Here is a 21,199-nt window from a genome sequence, read left to right on the forward strand (position 1 = left end):
TAATACCATAATAAGAATGACTCTGATACCATATCAAAAGAGAAATAAATAAAATAACTTATTTAATTAAAATGTGTACTATTTACATAAAAGAGAGAACTATGTATACTATAATCATATTAACAAGCTAAATAGAAAAGTAAAGAAAAGAAAATAATTAATTACATAATATATCTATTTTTTTTTATTTTAATAAGAAATTATTTTAAAATTTTAAAATAATTTAATGAACACAACATATGACATAAAAAAAAACTAAAATTGTTTCAAAATTTTGATAAGACAACAATATTATTCGTATTACACAAGAAAGGATTTAGACAATATTTTCATAAAAGAAAGAAACTATAAATAGTAGCCTCTACAAAAACTAGAACATAAAGAATATTAAAAAATGTAATTCAAATTCTCAATATCCAACAATATCATCACTGCATATCATACCTCTAAAAAGGAGGAGCCCACTCACATTCTACTAGTTAGTGTTTGGAATAATACCCAACACTAACTTATTTTTCCAAAACCACTTAAATAGAAACAAATAAGCAGAAGCTAATACATTCAAATGAATCCAAACATGCCATAAGTCAATTTTGATGACTAGGTTTTGTTGGCTCTTTGATTAGGATCTTGCGATGAAAGAACCACACAATATTGTATGGAAATGGGCTATGAATTATACTTGCAGAGATCATCAAATCCCATATACTCGTGATTTTCAATCTTTTTTACCATTGCTGCAATGCCAACTCCACCTAACAAATAAACCAAAAATGTTTCATAATTGAAGTTCATCATAAGAGTTATTTTAGTATATGTTTCATTAAATATATATAATTTTAGTTTATGTAAATTAGATAATAATTCCTTTTAGTCTCTAAAAAATTAACTGTCTTTCGATCCATTAATGGAAACATGGTATATATTTAGTCTTTATTTACGTAAAGAGAACAATTTTTTAAGAGACTGAAAAGTAAAAAACTAATTTTATGCAGATTACAAAAGACTAACAATATATATTTAATATCTATAATAGTATAGGTTAAATATTTTAATTTAATTTGTGATAAGCTGTTTTGCGGTTTTCTAAAGCTAAAATAAGTTTTTTTTTTTAATTTTGCAATTTGAAAAAATAAATTATTATAGCGTGTCGCAATTACTATGAATGTGTGTTTCAAAAAAAAAAATGTTATCATGAGTGAGTTGTTATATAACCTACTGATCTATTGATTATGTAAACAAAGTTTCTAACAACGTTTTCTACATAAGAATTAAAATAAACTTCTTAAAACTATAAAAACTAAAGATTATTTTAAATTTGATAAACTAATAGTAAAATTATTTTAAATTTAAATGATCAACTAAAAACTATCACTACAACAAAATCATAAAATAAAAATCAATTTTAAATTGACAAAATTAGATATTATTTTATAAACTAAAAATATTATTGGTATATAAATTAGTTTTTATTATTGATAAATAATTTCAACTTTAGTAACCAAAGTTTTAGTTAGAATCTAAATAATTGATAACTGAAATCTCAACTAATCATATATACTAATATAAAGACTGTTTATCAATAATAAAAATTAATTTAGATATCAATAATTTTTTAGTTTTTTTAAATAATATTTAATTTAGTTAATATAAGAATTAATTATTTTTTTTCTTTAAAATTGGTTTGTTTTAGTGGGTGATGTATAAATATAAGTAAAGTTAAGAGAAAATGAGAATGGGTTACCTAGTGAAACAGCACTAACAAATATTGTGAAGGCTAGAACAAAGATGATAAGAGAAGCTCTCCCAAGTAGTTGGATCAACTTTCTGACAATATGTTGTCCTACAATTGCTGAAATAGCAGCTGCTACAATGAAGTATAGAGCTGTGCAACAATGCATCATGGGTTAGATCATATCAATGTAAAATCCAAAGCCACAAAACAGTTATTATACATGAAACACAAACCATAAGGAACTGGAAAACGTTTCAGCAGGTAGTATTCTACAACAGACATGGATGAGGAAAACAACATCGCAAAGGTGGCTGTGGCACTTGCAACCTGAACACATCACATCAAACAATTAATACAACAATTCAAACTCATTCAGATATGCCACACTAGGCAGAGAAATAAAACTAAAAAGTTTATCACAGAAACCACACTCATACAAACTTGTTAAAAACTAGGAAATGACAACATTGAATTGTGATTGAATTTAAGAAAATATAAATATTTTCAAATTAGAAATAAAGTTGGCATGTGAATAATTTTATTATACTAATAGCAATTAAAAAGAATTTTAAATTAGCATAACTACTCATCAATGACAAATAATAACAATAAAACTGTAATTTTCTTATTATAAGAGAGGTGCTGAACGAAGAAAGTATGCACATCAAAATTATTTTAGATAAACAGTGGTAGAAATTGAGAGAAGAGGTTGAAGATAAATAAAGAAAAGGAGTAGGTATTTGATCACTTCAAATATTGGAAATAAGACAAAGGAAGTCTTTTATAGAGTCTATTATTTTCGTAAGGGAATTTTTTTATGAAGTTTATTATTTTTGTAAGGGAAGTTGTCTTTTATGTAGATTTATTTTATTTTATTAAAATTGTAAGAGAAGTTTGTCTGTAACTTATTATTTTTATGATTGTTTTAAGAAAAGTATTTTGAGAGCATGTGATGTGAGTATTTTTAAGATTGATACAAATATAAGGGAAGATTAATTTATTATTATTTTTTTATAATTATGTTATGGTCATGGTTAGAATTAGAGAAAAGAAAATATTGTTACTTTTGTTTTGTTTTGAAGGAGAAAGGTATTTTGACAATAATAAGTAATCATTAGTTGTTTAAATATTGACATGGAACTACAAGGAAGGTTAACGTAAGAGGGACTTTTCGATTGATGTTTTGTGGTATTAAGAAAGATATGATTTAGAAGTTTAGAAGAAAAAAATATTACAATGTTGGATAAGTTAGAAAAGAAATACAATTTTGATAAAAAATAAATATTTGGTTATTAAAGTTAACATTTAGTTAATAATGATATTCTTAAAATTATTCAGATGGTTATTTGATTTATGGTGTAGAAATTCCTGGAATGGAATGAATATATTCTGATTTTGATAAACTAAATTATATATATGGTTAAGTTTATTAGAATTTGATTTTAATTAGATATGAAATCATGATATTTTGAGGAAGATTTTTTTATATATAAAAGTTATAATGTTAAGTATCACTATGAAACTTAATATCCTAGCTAAGTTAATATTTTAACTTTCAACAACCATCTACCACCACATAAAAAAATATTATTAAAAAAAAAGAAAATATGGAGGGATTCGATCAAAATTCATAGGAGAAAACCTAAGAAAATCGATATTTAGGTAATTTATACCTATTAGTAAAGAATTCTAAGAATATATTAGATGAAAGTCTATTATACCAATGAAATTGTTCCATATTAATAAAACATAAGTTAGCGAATTTGTCAGCACAAACATTGTCTTTACGAAAAATGTGAGAAATCCTAAATCTGATTTCCCCACAAAGATTAGTCCTAGCAGTAAAAACAACACAAAGCAAGATAAAATCACATTTAAGCCATGAACTAAAAACAATAATCTTTTTAGCTTATAATTCTATAACACTCAGCAACCAAAGCATCTTGAATATCAAGGAAAGCAGAGAAACCATCAATGCACTCCCCTATACTTCCACGAAAAATATCATCACAAGCATCTAGACCACCCTAGCAACATCATCATTATTAATTTTAACCCAACCAGAAAAAAGAAAACTCCTATCCAAGGAAGAGGATGAAGAATATATGACTTGGTATAGAAAAATATGGAGTAAGAAATGAAGAAAAATATGATAATGGTGTAATTTTAGAACGAAATTATTTGGAGAGAAAATATTTGTAAAATATGCATTAAATCTGTTTATTATATATTTTAGTTATTATTTGTAGAGTTTTTTTTTATATTAAATATTTATTTTTTATTTTGAATTAAAAAATAATTAAATGCATTTCATGTTTGATTCGGTTGTAATTTATTTTATGACACCCAAAAACAAAAGAATCATGCTATTTATTTTGTTTAAATGTTCTTCTTGTTGGTTGTATTTTATTATTATTATAAATCTATTATTTGAATTTCTTGTTGCTGTTAATGTGAATTTATTGTTGCTGCCAGGGCAAACTTATTGTTGTTGTGGTTAATTTATATATATTTTTTATAATAGATATTATTATATATAAAATTTTAGAAGGTGATATTTTAAGTATGAAAATGTTATTATTAGAGAAAGTTCATAATTTTTATGTGAGAACAACATACACGACTTTGAGAAAGATTGTCTGGAATATCTCTCAATGCGAAATACTTCTAGTCACATAAGAAGTAAAATGAATAAATTTAAATATAACATTTTACTCAAAATTTTGGTTTTTTTTAAATTGATGAATTAATTAATTTATTAAATAGTTATCCTGATTGGAAAATTTATGTATATGATGTTTTTTTTATAAGTAGTTATATTTATTGTTTTTTATTTTTGACTTACCCTTATTTTCATTGTTGTTGATGGCTGTAATGATCCCTTAAATTAAGTTACATCACAAATATATGGAGAATAAAATTTACAATTCGAAAAATATATTTTTAAGTTTTGAAGAATTTTTTATTATAAAGTATTGTGTTAATTTATATAGAGGGCCATAAGCTTATAGAATATCATTTTGGATGTTTGAATTTCAATAATTTTAAAGAACATAATTTGGATTATGTTCCATAGATAAACTAATTTATTGACAATATAGATTTAAAAAGATGTACATTTTCATAAATATTTTTAACAACTTTTGTCTAATAATGACAAGAGGTGTACCCTCATCTCATAGCAATTATGATCACATAGATATATTTAAAAGATTGTTTCATCCTCAACTATTTTATATTTTAGTCTAACGAGTCAATCGCACATAGATTTTTGTAATTCAATTGATTCACTTGATTAACATATTTGTATGTTTACATTACTAAGTGGTTAAATCATAGTTATTGTATTTGACCAATCAATACAAATGCATATCAAATACTTAGTTTTAAACATAATTTGATAAAAACACTTTGATTCGTATTATCACAATAACTCCCCTTCTTGGCTTAGTGTAGATAATAATATTATGTAAAATAAAGGAGATAAGAAAGCGAGAAAATACTCAAAAAATTTATATTGGTTCATCTCTCACAAGAAACTATATCTAGTTCTTGACCAATAAACTAAGTTCAACTAGGTAGATTAATGCTGCAAAGTACATTAGAGTATTATTTGGGCTCGTAGTTGCTCTTGGTTACCTCAAGTATTCTTTCCCAAGCCACTTCTGGATCAATGAGTATTTTTTCCCAAGTCATTCATGGTTCAACAAGTATTATTTCCCAAATCACTCCTGGCTCAATGAGTATTGTTTGCCAAATAGTCACTCCTTGCTAAAATATGAAAGTTAGGTGTTTCTATGATCAATAGATTATCAGGTCTAATCACTATGGAGGATTTTTCATATGACCACGAGTAAAAGATTTATGTTTTCTTTCTTAGTTCATATGTTCTTTCACTTTAGGAAGGGGTTGTGTCTTTTGATGTGTACAATGGATAAACACTCTCTCTCCTAAGTGTTTAACTGAACACTTTTAGTGTTCTTCTTAAAATCTCTTTTTATCCATATGATAGTAGTGTTCCTGCCTTGGGACTTTAGAATCATTTTTTTGAGGCTTTGAGGAATTCTATTTATCTTACTAGTAATTTTATATGGTATCTCCTTTGCTCATTCTATTATTTTGATGATTTTTCTTCGTTAGTCAAGCTTAAAAATACTTGGTGTGTTTAATGTATTTTGTTCTTCAACAACATCCTTGATAACTAATAAATGCAAAGCAAGAATATAATTGTTTTAGAAAGATATCTTGAGTTATTGCACAAATTTATTTGGTCGACAAGAACTGTGTTTATCACTGGAAAAAAAAGTATAATCTAGTCATTGAAGAAGATTACATAAAATGGACATGTGTTAGATTTCTCACCCACATAGATTTATTTGGTCATACAAGAATTGAATCTATCAATGGAAAAACTATGGTCTAGCCACTGTAAAACACTACATAAGATGGACATGGGTTAGATTTCTCACCCCTATCACTATTTTTCAACTCCATGAACACCACAATAAAATAATGTAGTAGGAAGGAAACATAGATCATTGCAAGAAATGATTAAAACTATATTGAATTTTAATTTAATCTCCAAGCACTTTCGGAAAGAGGAAGTAAACACAATCTATTATTTACAAATTAGATCTTACCTAAGGTCAATCCTAAAGAAAATGAATTGTGGAGGGGTAGAAAATCCCACATTTCATACTTCCATCCTGTTTTAGTTAAGTGTTTTATTTTAAACAACAAGGATAACCTAGTAAGCTGACTCCAAGTGTGATGAAGAAACCATGTTTGGATATTTTAAAATATCAAAGGTCTACAAAGTTTTCAACTCAAGGACTATGTTTGTGGAAGAAGTCATTCATTTAAGATGATGTATTCCCTAACTTGCATATTAATGAAAGGAAGATGAAAAAAAGTATGTATACATCAAGGAAATACACGACTGAAAATGCGTGTACTTTATGATCAAACAATGTTGAAAGTGCATCTAACTTGTCATCAGATGACCAATTTGGAAGGCAAGAGCCAAAAAATAAAAACACTTAGTTGAAGAGAGGCCATGTGCTTAAAGTTATTCTTAGTGATCTAGTTGAGAGAGTTTGAACAAGGTCAATGTTAGAGAAAAGATCCACAAACCTGACTTTACCCTACGTAATTTTATCTAGTGATTTTACAACAAAGTATTGAAAACATGAAAATATCTTTTGATGTCAGATCTCAATAAATGTAAGTGTTTTGTCATTATAGCACCTTGTAATCTTATCTTCATTTAATGAACTTGAGCTTGAAGACAGAAGATAAGATATTTGCTTTAACATTTCATAGTACATTCCTAACTTATAATTGTGTGCACTATGTTTTGCACATAATGTTTTTTTTTTCTGACCACAAAAGGGTGTCACAAGAGTTAACATCAAAGACATCTCAAAGAGTGTGTCCAAGATGTTTTACACCAAAAACTTCTTTGAAAGGATAGTTTGTCACCTCGGCACATAGTCCATCAATCTCATGCGATCCTAATTTTTTCTCAAAAAGACTTAAGAGATATGCGACCATAACATGATAAATTATGCTAAGTATCATAAAGTTTCTTCAAGTAGAAGTTTTCATTAAATTTTGCATGAAGATAGCATTTAATGTAATCCTCAATGTCTATGAGGACAAATGAAGATAACCGAAGAAGGAAGAACGAATCGAATCTCACAATGGTTAGAAAAATATTTACAATGGTTATCTTCCCAAACTCTCTATAAATAGGAGTAACCTTTTAAGAAGGAAGAACTTTTGCAATAATAAATTTTGTCCACAAACAATCCTAAGGACACTTAAGTAAAACCTATAAATCTAGCATGTTAAAACAACACTAAAGTGTTCTTTAGCAGCCTAAAATATTATTTTCTTGTATCCATCTTGGGACGTAACATCTCTTTTAGTTTGCAAAATTTGTGATCATTTTGATCATATTCTTTTGTAAATAAAGTATTTTGGCCAGGAGAAGTTGTTGTTCCAAATAGTTCTCAGTCTTAGGCATGAGTTATTGTTGTTCAAAACAATACTCAATTATTTAGCTAGGAGTGGCTAAGGTCCAATATCATAATCAATTTGTATTTTTTGTAGTGATGGTGTGCATAGTAAAACTTGATCATGTTGATCAAGAAATGAACGTACTCTTTATTAATAGACGAACCAATATAAAAATAAAGAGAGTAAATCCTTGTTATCTTTAACTCTTTTAGTTAAATATTATTGAACTACCATTTAACGTAAAAAAAATGAGTTATCTTTAAACAAGATTTGTGATTTTTTTTTTGAAAGTGAATCTATCAAACAAAATTACACCTAATCATTTGATAAGATGCTATCCTTACAAATTATTATGATTTTTTAACACACAATTCAACCTTATCTTCTTGTACATTTGACATATTTTCTCAATCAACGTGTCAAGAAGACCTAATGTTCATATCTCAAATGGAATCCAACAAGGTCTATGGAGCGTCAGGCGATTAGAGCTATCTCCAAGCCAAGTAATAGAGTTAGACCAATTCTAGAAGAATGGTCTCTAGAATTTAATATTGACAAAAATGTCGTTAGAGTAAAATGAATCTTCTACAACAAGCTTAATAAAAAAAAGGTAATGTCGCGAGGAAAAAAGCTAGATTAGTGGTCAAAGGGTACTCACAATAAAAAGGCACAAACTACACAAAATCTTATGTGTTAGTAGCTAAACATAAGGTCATAAGCATCTTATTGTCATTTGTTGTCCATAGTGATATGAGTTTTTTCAAATAAGAGTGTTTTCCTCAATCATGACATTAAGAAAGAAGAGTATGTCAAACAAATCCCAAGGTTTGAGAGTACGACTTTTCCTCATCGTATTTTAAAAATAAATAAGGCTTGTCTGGTTTAGAAGATCTAAAAGTAGGGTATGAAAAACTTAACTCTTTTCTTTTAGAAATACAATTCTTACTAGGGTAAAGTTGATAAAACGTTTTTTTACAAAGACTTCAAGTCTAACTTTCTTATAGTTCAAATATACATTACATTGGTGATATTATTTTGATACTACTAATTATTTATATAATTCTCATAATTCTTCATATAATTCTTATACTAATTATTTTGATATTATTTATGATATTATTTATATAATTCTCATAATTCAATTGGTGATATTATTTTGATACTACTAATGAACCTCTTTGTGAGATTTTTTCTAAAATGTAGAAAGAGTCAAGGATTGTAGTTCTTTTATCAAACCAAGTATGTGAAGGAGCTTTTCAAGAAGCTTAAGTTGGACGATTCCAAGAAGATGAAGACTTACATTCATCCAACCACTTCACTTTGGTTGGACTAAATAAAGAGTCAAGGAAAATGGACAATGTCATCTATCACCCAATGATTGGTTCACCCCTTTATCTTACAACATTTAAACTAGATATAATGTGTGTTGCATGCTTATGAGCTCATTTCCAGTATAATCCCCTGGAAATTCATCTAACCATTGTTAAAATAATCTTTCGTTATCTCACTATACTGACTAACCTTGGTCTTTGCTTTAAGTGCAAATATTCTTTCAAATTAGAAGGTTTTGTGATGCACACTATATCGGAGATAAAATTGAAAGACAGAGTACAAGTGGAGGATGTCACTTCATAAGAGACAATCTCAACTTTTGGGCAAGCAAGAAGTAGGGGATGATAACTCTTTCCACTATCAAAGAAAAATACATTAGTTGCCTGTTAATGCTCCCTGCAACCTCTATGGATTGAGAATCAACTAAAAAACAACAAAATTTAAGAAAGTAAAATTCATATCTATTGATGATAACAATGTTGTCATTAGTCTCTCTAAGAATCCAAATAATGATGGATCGAACCGAACCAGGTAGGTTGTGTCTAATTAGGACAAATTCACATTATACTTAGTCTAGTGGAGACGAACCCATGTTAAGCTAGTAGTTGACTCTAACTTAGTCCAATACAAATCATATCAATTCAAATTTAAATTTAAGTCATATACAAATTAAATTAAATTAAAGTAAAAAAAAGTAATTTAATTTAAATCAATTAAAATAATATTAAATTTTAAATCGGTTAAATTTAATTAGATATTAATTTTTACAAGAAAAAGATTTATTTGACACCCAAAAATTAAAACACATATATTTGATAACTCATTATAATAATATTTTAAATTAAAAAATAACTTAAATATAATTAAAATATTAATTTGTTGTTTAAAAAATTGTAATAGTAGAATTTGAAAGTGACCTGAGGTGGTACTCCGAGCTCCAAAAAGAGAGGCCCCATAACGAATCCTCCACCTATTCCGAGCAAGCCACCAACTATGCCAGCCGATATTCCGAAGGTAGAGTATAGAGCTAGCTGCGGAATACTAAAACTTTTCCCCGAATCTCCCACTGAAGAAATTGTTCTCCTTCCTTTATACAACGAAACTGCTTCATATCCACATACCCCAACTGAAACTGGAATCTGCATGCATCAACCACATGCTTTAAACACTTCAATAACATGGAATCTCTACTCATCACAGATATTCCAATATATCTCACTTTTCCAGTTACCTATTCAAAATTAATGTCAAGAAGTTTACCTGCAAGATGTTCAATACCCAATATATTGTTGAGCATTTGGTTGTTTGGTTCTGTTGGCATTGTGAATAGAAAAGTTTAAGAATCAAATTAGAAAGATTCCATGGTATATGTACAAAATAGTGATCTATTGAAGAAAATGTTGAGTGAAAAATAACAAACCATGGCAATCTGTATTGCAAGGAATGCGACCCAAACAAAAACTAGAAGTCCAAACTCCTTCCAGCACACATTTTGAAGCATATTCACTTCTTCTTCCTTTCTGCTTTCTTTTTCAATGCCATTGCCTGGTTCACTAGGAATTGCTCTGTATTCTACTTCACTCCCATCACCTATCACACACACAATTCTAAACACTCTCTAACTACAAAAAAAATTATAATTTATTGTGTTTTTGGTACATGTAGTAGTGCAAGTTTCTTAACTTACCATTTGACTCTTGTTTCCTAGCATTTTCCTATAAAGAAACAATAGAGACATTAAACTATTAGCATATTTTATCATTAAACTATTATCATTTTCTGAATTTTACAACCCTTTTTAGAGACATTTTACTATCACATTTTTTCAATTTTCATACCTTTTAACAAGCTCTTAAATGTGAAACAAAAGGTTCATATTTTCCTAAAAAAATAAGGTCGTTTTATCATAGTTTTGACAAAAAAAGTACAGTCATTTTATAATTAACATAATGGTAAAACACTACAAGAAAAACATGAAATAGAAACCAATTTTAGAGACAAAAAATAATTAGTTGCTATAATAATTAAATTAGAGACAATTTTAGAAACTAAAAAAAATTGATTTCTAATTAGTTTTTATATTGTTAAATGGTTTCTAAATTGATATCTAATTAAAGGTTTTAACTACCAATTAATTAGTTTCTAAATTTGGTAGCAAAAACCTTGGTTGTTAATAATAGATATCAATTTAGAAACTATTTAGTAATAATAGAAACTAATTTAGAAACCAACATTTTTTTAGTATCTAAAATAGTCTCTAATTTAGTCACTATAACAACTAATTATTTTTTGTCATTAAAAATTAGTTTCTATTTCTTGATTTTCTTGTAGTGAAATGTTCAAAAACTGAATAAATATTAATAAAAATAAGTAAATATATATTGATTGTAATGTATTAAAATTACAAACTTAATGATAAAATATAAAAAAAGTTAAAATAATAAAAATCGTAAGTTTAAATGGCAGTATGTGAAATTAAATCTTAAGTTATCACTATGCTTTAAAGGAAAAGTCCATTAAAAATTCTTTATAATTACTATAATTACTTAACCATGTATTAGAAAAAGTTGATGATGTAGTTGATAACAAGACATTAGTAGTGAAACCTAGTATGTATTTATGAATGAGACACGACCTCTTTCTCTATGGTTTCCTTTTTCCATGTTTCAAGACCCTTAAAGAATGCCTTTGCGGATGTACCTGCACAGAAAGCAGGAAGAAGAGTGAAATGTGAAAAATGAGAGTAAAGAAAGTGTGGATTAAGCAAAATGATTACCTAAAAAGAGAACAAGAAGCAGCATAGTAACCATCCAATCAGCAACTACGACGTTGAAAACCACTCCTATGCTAATGCCAAGCATAAGCATTGGTTGAATGAGCAGTGCCAAATCATAGTCGATGATGGGCAAATCCAATGTGGGGTGCCTTAAATTAAGATTATAGTAAACAGTTGACAAAGCTGCACCCATTATCATACCTGACAAAAACACAACACCTCGTCATTCCCAGGTAGTGGAAGACCACAGACAAACTTTCTTGTTTCTTCAGGACAGAAAGTTCGTTTGCTTTTTATAATTGATATTAAAGATACAAATATTTTATATTATATAATTAACCGCCGAAAATTTTATCTTATTAACTAATTTTTATAATATTAAATTTAATTTAATATTTACATTTTTAAAATAATTATTATTTAAACTCCACATTAAATCATCCATAAATATATAATTTTAAAAAAATTATATTAGACTAAAAGTATACGATATTCTCAAACTTTGTAATCATTTATCTCTCTCTTTTATATCATATGACATTTCTTACTTCTTTAAATTTCTCTTTTCACTCAAGTGCAGAGTGTGAAGAAATATATTTTGTACGTCATTATATAATTAGCTTTTATTTATATCAGAAAATTATGAGAATAAATTCTTGTCTCAAAATCTGATTATTACGTTTCGACCGATTGAATTGACAAACCTACTTGGATTAATTTTGTTTAGCCTTTCTAAAAGTATGGATTTCAATTGAACTGAGATAGAATCGATCGCTTTATCTATGATCTTAAGAAATTGATGAAGGTTCAATAAGTTTGTTGAAAAAATATTTATATTTTTGCTGTATTGGTTTCTAAACGATTTATAGATGTTGATGATTATATATATCATCATTAACATAAATATGATATATTAGATTTAGATTTTCTTTTTATGTATTATTTATTTTTGTTATGTGTTTTATAACATTTTTAAGTGAAATTAAAACAGTATTACTTTATATATATATATATATATATATATATTATCTTTTTATATTTTTAAAAGTTAATATTTTATTGAAATAAATTTCACTTTGATTGAACCTTTAAATGTTTAACTCATATCTTCATCAGTGTTGGATTACAACATTTGTTGGATTGTATAAAATAAATAGTATATAGCACGATGAAAACCAACCATAACTAAGTCCACTTAAAATAAATATATTATGAAAAAGACAAACTGAGAATAATTTAGGTGTTTATAGAAAAAATTCTGCATACCTATTTATAGAAAAAAAAAATCTGCATAACTATTTATAGACAAAATAAAATAATGTTTCCATTCATTAGAGATTCTACTTGAAGGCATTTGGAGAAAAGCTTTCACAATCTCTTGCACTTTTTTTTTTTGAGATTTCTACGTGATTTTGTAGTTTTCTTAATAGATTTTCAAGAAAGTTATATATTTCACTGATTGTTTGAGGTGTTGGCTGGACATTGGGTGGTGATGTTGTAGCCACGAGGCATTTCACAAAGGAGCAACGGTGCTAAGGAGGAATGTATGCTATAGGTGTTTTTAGTGTCCTTTAAAGTGGTGAAGAGTAGAATGTAGGGCAAGGTTGCTGGTTTCTGATTTTTTTGTCAGGTTAGTGGCACTCTAATGCATGATGCTCTCTTTGGTGTGTCGCTGTTGGTAAGCTACTGGGTTGCTGGTTTTGGTACCCAATAGTTGCTACGGAGGGCTCTTGTTCTTTGGGTGTGTTTAGGCAGGCTAAGCAACTTTCTGATTGCTCCTATTTCGGCCTTTAAAGTAGTATTTATATGGTACTTGTATACGGGTTGGGGTACCCCTGAAATATCCTGTTAATTTAATTCATTTTATTACTGATAAAAAAAAAAACTGATTGTTTCTTCTAGATGTGAAGTATGATTGTCCTATATAAACTTCAAGTCAATGAAATAACCATTAAAGTTGTGGTGATTGAAACTAGATGTTGGATAAAATTTAATCACTATAAATCTTGGTGTCATTTTTTTCATTTTATCATTTTATATTTAATTTTTTTATATTCTAATTTTTTTATTAAGTGTTACAAGAAAATTATCTTAGATTCTATTAATAAATAATTTTTTTAAAAAATGGTAAGAAATAAATAACTAGTATATAATTTAGTTAATATATATTATTTTTTTTTATTTAATAAGTTTTTTATTGAGTAACTTTTATTAATATTGTAAAAAGTATATTAATAAAAAAAATGTATTTTAAGAGGTAAATAAGAGAGATATAGTGCTCTAAATTATGGTTGGGCCTACTTACCTGATTTAATAATCAGACATTAGCCGTTCTGTCTGCCGACCCACATTCTCATGTCTTTCTTTCGTAAATAATTGACACAACATAATGGGACACAAAAAATTGGAGAATATTTTTGAACCCCACTTTTGATGCACAACTTATTTTTAACTTTTTTAATTTTAATGAATTCAGGGGGAATTTTTTTACCTTTGAAATAATTAATGTAATAACAAATTTAACTTATAAATAAAAAAGAAATAGTAGTAAAATATTTTATATTATCATTGCGTTTTTTTAATAAAATATTTTTCTAAATTAAATTATACAAATAAATTGCATTTATTGTCATTCATGATGATTGGAGAAAACGAAGTGTTGTTAACATAAAAAAGTTAAGGAAATTTGCATAGAAACTAAAGGTGAAATTTTGAAAAAATTAAAGATAAAAAATAGTAAATCCTTTATAATATAAATGAAGATTAATTAATATTCTAGCTATCTTTTCCAGATATTTTCCTATTATATTCTTCAATCTTTTAAACTTTTACTTATTTATTAAATGTGTAATGGTGTATTAATGTAAGTGGAAACAAAATTCAATAAATTGACGTTTTTTGTCATTGAGTTCTTGAAGATAATATAATTTTGACATTTCATTTTCTAAAAGCATTTTTTGTGAGACATTAACAAATGAATGGGTAAAAAACATAAGATTTGATTTTTATTTATTTTTTTGCATTTATGAATCAGTAAAATGCATAAAAATTGAACAGATAGTATGATAAAAGACAACAATTAGGTGATAAAATTGTGGAAAATAATGATCTTGAATGATAAAATATGCAATTAAAGTTATAAAAATAAGAAAAAAGTGGTGGACATCTTACATTTGGACATAGCTGTGGAGGATTTTGAATCAAAGCCAATAACAAGGGTGAGCATAGGAACAAATATGCCACCACCACCAACACCTCCAACACTTCCAAATGCTGCTCCAAAAAATCCTATTATAGTACCTAAAATAATTCTCCACCCAAATTCTATCTCCTGCAAAAGTATAACCATAACCATGAATTCAGTGTCAAATAATTTTAATTTTTCAAAAAAGATATTATCTTTATTCACTGCAAAGAAAATCATGAATTTTAGAGACAAAAAATAATTAGTAGTTATAATGACTAGATTAGAGATCATTGTAGAGACTAAAAAAATTTTGGTTTCTAAATTAATTTCATTATTGTTAAATGGTTTCTAAATTGGTATTTAATTAGTAACTAAGGTTTTTTCTATCAAATTTAGAATTTAAATAATTAGTAGTTAAAACCTTAATAACTAGATACCAATTTAGAAATTATTTAACAATAATAGAAACTAATTTAGAAATCAATTTTTTTTTTTAATTTTTAAAGTGATCTCTTTAATTACTATAAAAACTAATTATTTGTTGTGTCTAAAATTAGTTTATATTTCATTATTTGTAACTTGATGGAAGCATTTTTAGGAGACAAGCTAAGAAAATAATTGATATTTTATATAAAAACTAAAAACATGAGTTCATTTAATTTTGTTAAAGATTAAAATTACAGTTAGTGAAGAAAGATGACATGAATCCCTTAACCAGAAACTAAAGACATAATTAAAATCTTCAATCCTTTAGAAAAAGTCTTAAAAATGATCGATTGATTTGCAGAATCTAGATAAAGAGAGAGAGAGAAGAAATCACAGAAAGCAAGAGAAGGAAACGATGAAAAGCTTACTGGCCAAACGTGTTGATAACCTGATTCACCCGATTGCCATAAGAAGTTCATAGCTTTGTTAAAGAAACTATCTTCTTCATATTTCTGCGTATTTTCCACCATCCTAATTCCTCTATCTCCCCAAACAAACACCATAACCGATGCAAACTGTATGATCGCCACCACCCACTTCCACCTCATGTTCTTTCTTTTCTTTTTCTTTCCACACCAAATTCTTTTCCTTCTCGATCCTTTCTCTCAATCAAACACACTGAAACTAAGAATTAGTTAACAAAATGATTATAACATGTTCATAATTGAAAAATAGAAATATGAAAGTAATAGTACCCTATAAGGTAAATACTATTTATAAAAAAAAAAGGAAAAGAAAAAGAGAATATGCAGAGGATCTCAAAAGCAAAAGAGCAGATGCAGGTTTTGGATTCTTATCAACAAAACAAACACTGACAATATTATTGCATAAGAGACTTATTGCATAAGAGAGAGCACGTTTCGAGGTCCAAAGGAGATGATAACCTGAAAATAAATGGTTGCCGATTTTTAGGTTTTTAGAAAGAAAATAATTATTTTATATTTATCCTTACGATTTTCTTCCATAAATTTATTAATATTTAGAAAATATATCACGTATGTGTCTTTGCATCACTTTCAAAATTTTAAAAAATTAATAATGCCCATTCTATATCAATTATATATTGAATATTGATTTTATAATTTTTTTTATATTTATTATAATATATTTAGCCATTATCTATTTTAAAATCAATAAAAAATATTTTATTTTTTAATGTCTAAATTTATATATAATTGAATGATAATATTTAATGATTGAATGTTACGGAAAACTGTATTTAATGAATAATTGTATTTCTAAAATTAGTGTTACTTATAATTTTTATTATTAAATAACAAATAAGCTGTTATAATAACAATTTTTTTTTATTGTATTAACGATTTTTTATTTCACTTACTAATGTATATGTATAATAATAATAATAAATAAATAAATAATAATAATAATAATAAATAAATAATATAATAACAATAGTTTTTTATATTATAAATAATTATGATAATCCTTACACTATAAGAAAAGAAGCAATTAGCTTCTAAATTCTTGCGTGGGCCACTTACGGACGTTACTATCGTCGGCCAAAATGGCGAAAAACTCACGCAACAATGACATTCGACGCAAAACGGACGCACTTACGAATTTAATTTTTTTTTAAAAAACATCTAGTTTGTGTTGGTCGCGGCCCACGCATATGCGTCGGCTTGCGCCGGTCGCAGCCCTCACATATGCGTCGGTCACTGTCTTAGATATTGCAGTTACCTTGGTAAGTACTTGTGAGTGTCTTACATGAAAATCATTTTACATTTGCAACCTATAATGCTTTTAATCTTTTCTCTGCTCCATTGCACCACTCTAGAATTTCTCACCTTTCGCACTGGTAATCGCATGCACACACCTCAAGCACTCTGCACCACTCACCGCTTGCACACATCTTGGTGGCCACTCACACTCGAAGGTACATACCTTTGAAAACTGATCTGATTTAATTTCTCATTAACCTCATAATACATCATCTAGGGTTATTTATAACCGTCAATTACAACCAAATTCTATTACATACAAAATCCCAACAAACAAAATCCCCAACTCTATTATAAAAATTATAACAATTTTCCCCATGCAAGAAGGACATGTCCTCAAGTTCAATTGTGCTAATCAAAATCTGCAAATTGTTGTTGTATCATGTGCAAATCACGCCATATTGCATCCTCCAAATTTGTTTCTTTCCACCGTATTAACACCTTAGTGATGGGTTTGTTACCCTTTTTCTTCATACATCTTGCTAAGATAACTAACAGTTGGGGAATGAACTATCCTTATTCATCTACAACAAGGAGTTAAGTAGAAACAGGGTGATCCCCATGATGTTATTCTAGGAATGACACATAAAAAACACCATGGATTCTTGTCCATGGTGGTAAATCCAACTTATAAGACACTACTCCCAACTTTTTCAAAATCTTAAATGGACCATAATATCTAACTGCTAACTTGTGGAAGGATGTGTTAGCCAATGAATTTTGCTTATAAGGTTGTATCTCCAGATAAACAATATCTCCAATATCATATTGTTTGTCTTACCATTTTAAATTTACGTACCACTTCATCCTTGTATGTGTTTTAATCAAACTAGTTAGTAACAACTTTGAAATTTCCTCACATGTCTTCATAGTATAATTAATTGCTTCCACCAAAGAGTCGTCTTTTTGAATCATTGTTGGAATTGAAGGTGGATATCTATAAAGAGCTTTGAAAGGAGTGATATTGGTAGCGGTATGAAACTTTGAGTTATATCACAGTTCTTCTAAAGGTAGGAATTCATCCCACTTACAATGCATGTCACCCGTAACACATCTCAAATACCCCTCAACAAATTTGTTCACAACTTTAGTTTGACCATGTATTTGTGGATGAAAAGTTATAGATCATAATAGTTGAACTCCATGTCTTTTCATTAAATTTGTCCAAAATCCACTCATAAAACTTGCATCTCTATTAGACACAATATTTGTTGGCCACCCATGTAATCTGACAAAATTATCCATGAATAGTTTGGCTACCACAGTCACTCCAAAGGGATGAGAAAGAGGCATACAATAAGCATACTTAGTTAGTTTGTCAATAATAACCAAAATAACAATCATTCCATTAGATTTAAGTAAACCAAAGATAAAATCCATAGATATAGAGTTCCATGCTTGATTTGGAATCCAAGAGTCCCTGACAAGAGGAATTAGGTTAGATGAGATAGTAAAATGTGAGCTAAAGTTCCCTGTGTTATATTTCTAGACAAAGCATTTGCGACCACATTTTCTTTTCCTTTCTTATACGCAATCTTAAAATTTAATCCCATGAGTTTTTCAAGACCCCAATTTTTCATTATTGTTGCTAGAGGTTACTCTAACAAATATTTGAGTGCCTTCTGGTTTGTCCTAATGATGACTTGTTGATCCAAAAAATAAGGTTGCCACTTCTTCACAACAAATGAGATGAGATATAACTCTTTTTCATAGGCTGACAACATCCAATACCTCAGTCGCATAACTTTACTAATAAAATCTATTAGGTGATTTTCCTATATAAGAACTGTTCCAATTCCCCTCTTGAAGCATCTGTTTCAATTGTATGCTATTGATGAAAATCCCGTAAGGTAAAAACATGAGTTGTAGTTACAACAATTTTTAGTTGAATGAAGGTTGGCTCTTTTTCTTTTTCCCACCTAAAAGGAATATTTTTTTTGTAACAATTTTGTCAAAGGAACTGCTATCTTGTCATATCCTTGGATAAATCTTTTATAGAATCCTGATAACCCAAGGAAATCCCTTAATTCCATCAAAGACTATGGTTAAGTCCACTGTTAAACAATAACAACTTTCTCTGGATCTGGTTGCACTCCAGTGGCTGATATCAGATGTCCCAAATAATGTACCTGAGACTTAGCAAAACTACATTTCTTTTTATTAAGTACCAAAGAATTTGATTTCAGAATAACTAGAGTCTTCTTTAAACAAGTTATATGATCATCCCATGTTTTAGAGTAAAAAAAATATCATAAAAAAAACTAAATAAAATGCCGCAAATATGGTCTTAAAATGTCATCATTAAATTTTGAAACATTGTTGGAGCATTAGTAAGTTCAAATGGTAAAACTATTCATTCATATAACTCATTATGAATTCTAAAAGCAATTTTATAAATATCCCCATCATCCATCCTTAATTGATTGTAGTTACTCCTTAAGTATAACATTGAAAACTATGTAGTTGCCTTTAACTCGTCTAACAAGTCTTCAATTAAAGGAATAAGGGAATTATTCTTTACCGTTTAAGCGTTAAGCTTGCGAAAATATGTACAACATCTTCAAGTGCCATTTTTTATTTACCAACACCAAAGGAGAAGCATAACAACTGGAGCTTTCCCTAATGAATCATGTAGAAAGTAGCAATTGCACTTGTCTCTTTATTTCCTCCTTTTGAAAATGTGGATACTTGTAAGATTTAAGACAAATGGGAATATCACTACTAACCACAATTTTATGATCATACCGACATTTAGGAGGAAATTGTGTAGGTTAATGATATATGTCCTAAATTGTTGAAGGAGGTCATCCACTTGATATTTCATGACTTAAATTGTCCTCCCATAAAGTAGTTTGAAGAAAATTAGTTGCTTGAACGACCACCAACTTAAGCTGGCTTTTATCTAGTTTTAAATTTTGTGAAGCTTGAAGTTTAGAAGTATTATCTTGTTCCCAGTGCAAAGTGACAGTCTCCCTTAAATGTTGAAAAGACATTGTTAATTGTGCACAGTTCAAGGACATAACCCCTAATGTTTTAAACCATTGCATTCCTAAAATTGGCCCATTATGATTACTAGTAAAACCAAAAAATCAACTTGAAACAACTGATTATTAAATGCCCAAGAAACAGCAGGGAAAATTTTTGTAATATGTAATTGTTTATCGGAAGCAACAATAACAGAAAAATCTTTAATTGAAAGAGATTTTTCAAACCCAACAATTTTATCTATCTTTCACTAATAAAATTAGGAGTACTCCCTGTATCCATTAAGAAAGGAACTTGTTGTTTCTTGATGATCCTCTAGCTACCCCTTGTAACACATTCAGAGAAATACGGACAGGAGAATCATCTTTCAAAGCAATTGTATTTTGGAGAACTTCCAAATCCAGGTCAACATCTTCTTTCAAATTGGATATCTCATCCATGTTGTCTTGAGCTAAAAGGATAGCATTGAGCCTTCCCCACACCTTACATCGATCCTTGTGATTTTTCTCCCATTTTTCTCTGCAAAATCTGCATAACCCTTTAGCAATCCTCTCACTAATGTCCTTCCTAGAAATAGATCCCATAGAAGATTGTTGTGACTCCCTACCAAAAGATGATCTTGAAACTGAAGGAGAAGAATTCTACCACAGGGTTGTAATTGGAGTTATTCAGTTATTAGGTAAGGTAGAAGACCATGGCTGATGAGGTTTGGTCTAAGATTCCAAGTTGGAATACCCCATTTCCATTAGCCTTTTTTTTTTCAATTCTTGCTGAATATCTTCTTGCAATCTTGCCAAACGAATAAAGTTGAAACTTGTTTGTGTAAACAAACAGATTTTTCCAACTCCACATTAAGACTTGAGAGAAAAAAACTTAATGCAATTTCATCAGAAATCTGAACTCTAACTAACAAATTATAGAAATTCTCTAGATAC

At 28.2% G+C, this 21,199-nt stretch overlaps 1 protein-coding gene across 3 annotated transcripts; it reads right to left on the reverse strand.

Moving 5' to 3' along the window:
* Positions 1-371: 371 nt before the first annotated feature.
* LOC137813580 (sulfite exporter TauE/SafE family protein 3) lies at positions 372-16,440 on the reverse strand. 3 transcript variants are annotated; one of them, XM_068615915.2, is made up of 12 exons: positions 16,354-16,440; positions 15,906-16,161; positions 15,036-15,195; positions 11,865-12,065; positions 11,724-11,788; positions 10,776-10,803; positions 10,509-10,678; positions 10,349-10,399; positions 10,006-10,227; positions 1,969-2,062; positions 1,745-1,885; positions 372-755 (listed from the first exon to the last, which is right to left on the reverse strand). In XM_068615915.2, exons 2-12 carry the CDS (start codon positions 16,083-16,085, stop codon positions 670-672), a joined length of 1,398 nt encoding a protein of 465 aa, XP_068472016.1. In that variant the 5' UTR covers positions 16,086-16,161; positions 16,354-16,440; the 3' UTR covers positions 372-669. The 3 variants fall into 3 exon arrangements, with proteins under 3 accessions (XP_068472016.1, XP_068472018.1, XP_068472017.1); XM_068615917.2 differs by having other exon boundaries at positions 15,906-16,155; positions 16,354-16,437; XM_068615916.2 differs by having other exon boundaries at positions 15,906-16,155; positions 16,233-16,399.
* Between the last annotated feature and the right edge of the window lie 4,759 nt (positions 16,441-21,199).

Source organism: Phaseolus vulgaris, chromosome 1 (assembly GCF_051622355.1).
Source record: "Phaseolus vulgaris cultivar YP4 chromosome 1, ASM5162235v1, whole genome shotgun sequence".
NCBI classification, from domain to species: Eukaryota; Viridiplantae; Streptophyta; class Magnoliopsida; order Fabales; family Fabaceae; genus Phaseolus; species Phaseolus vulgaris.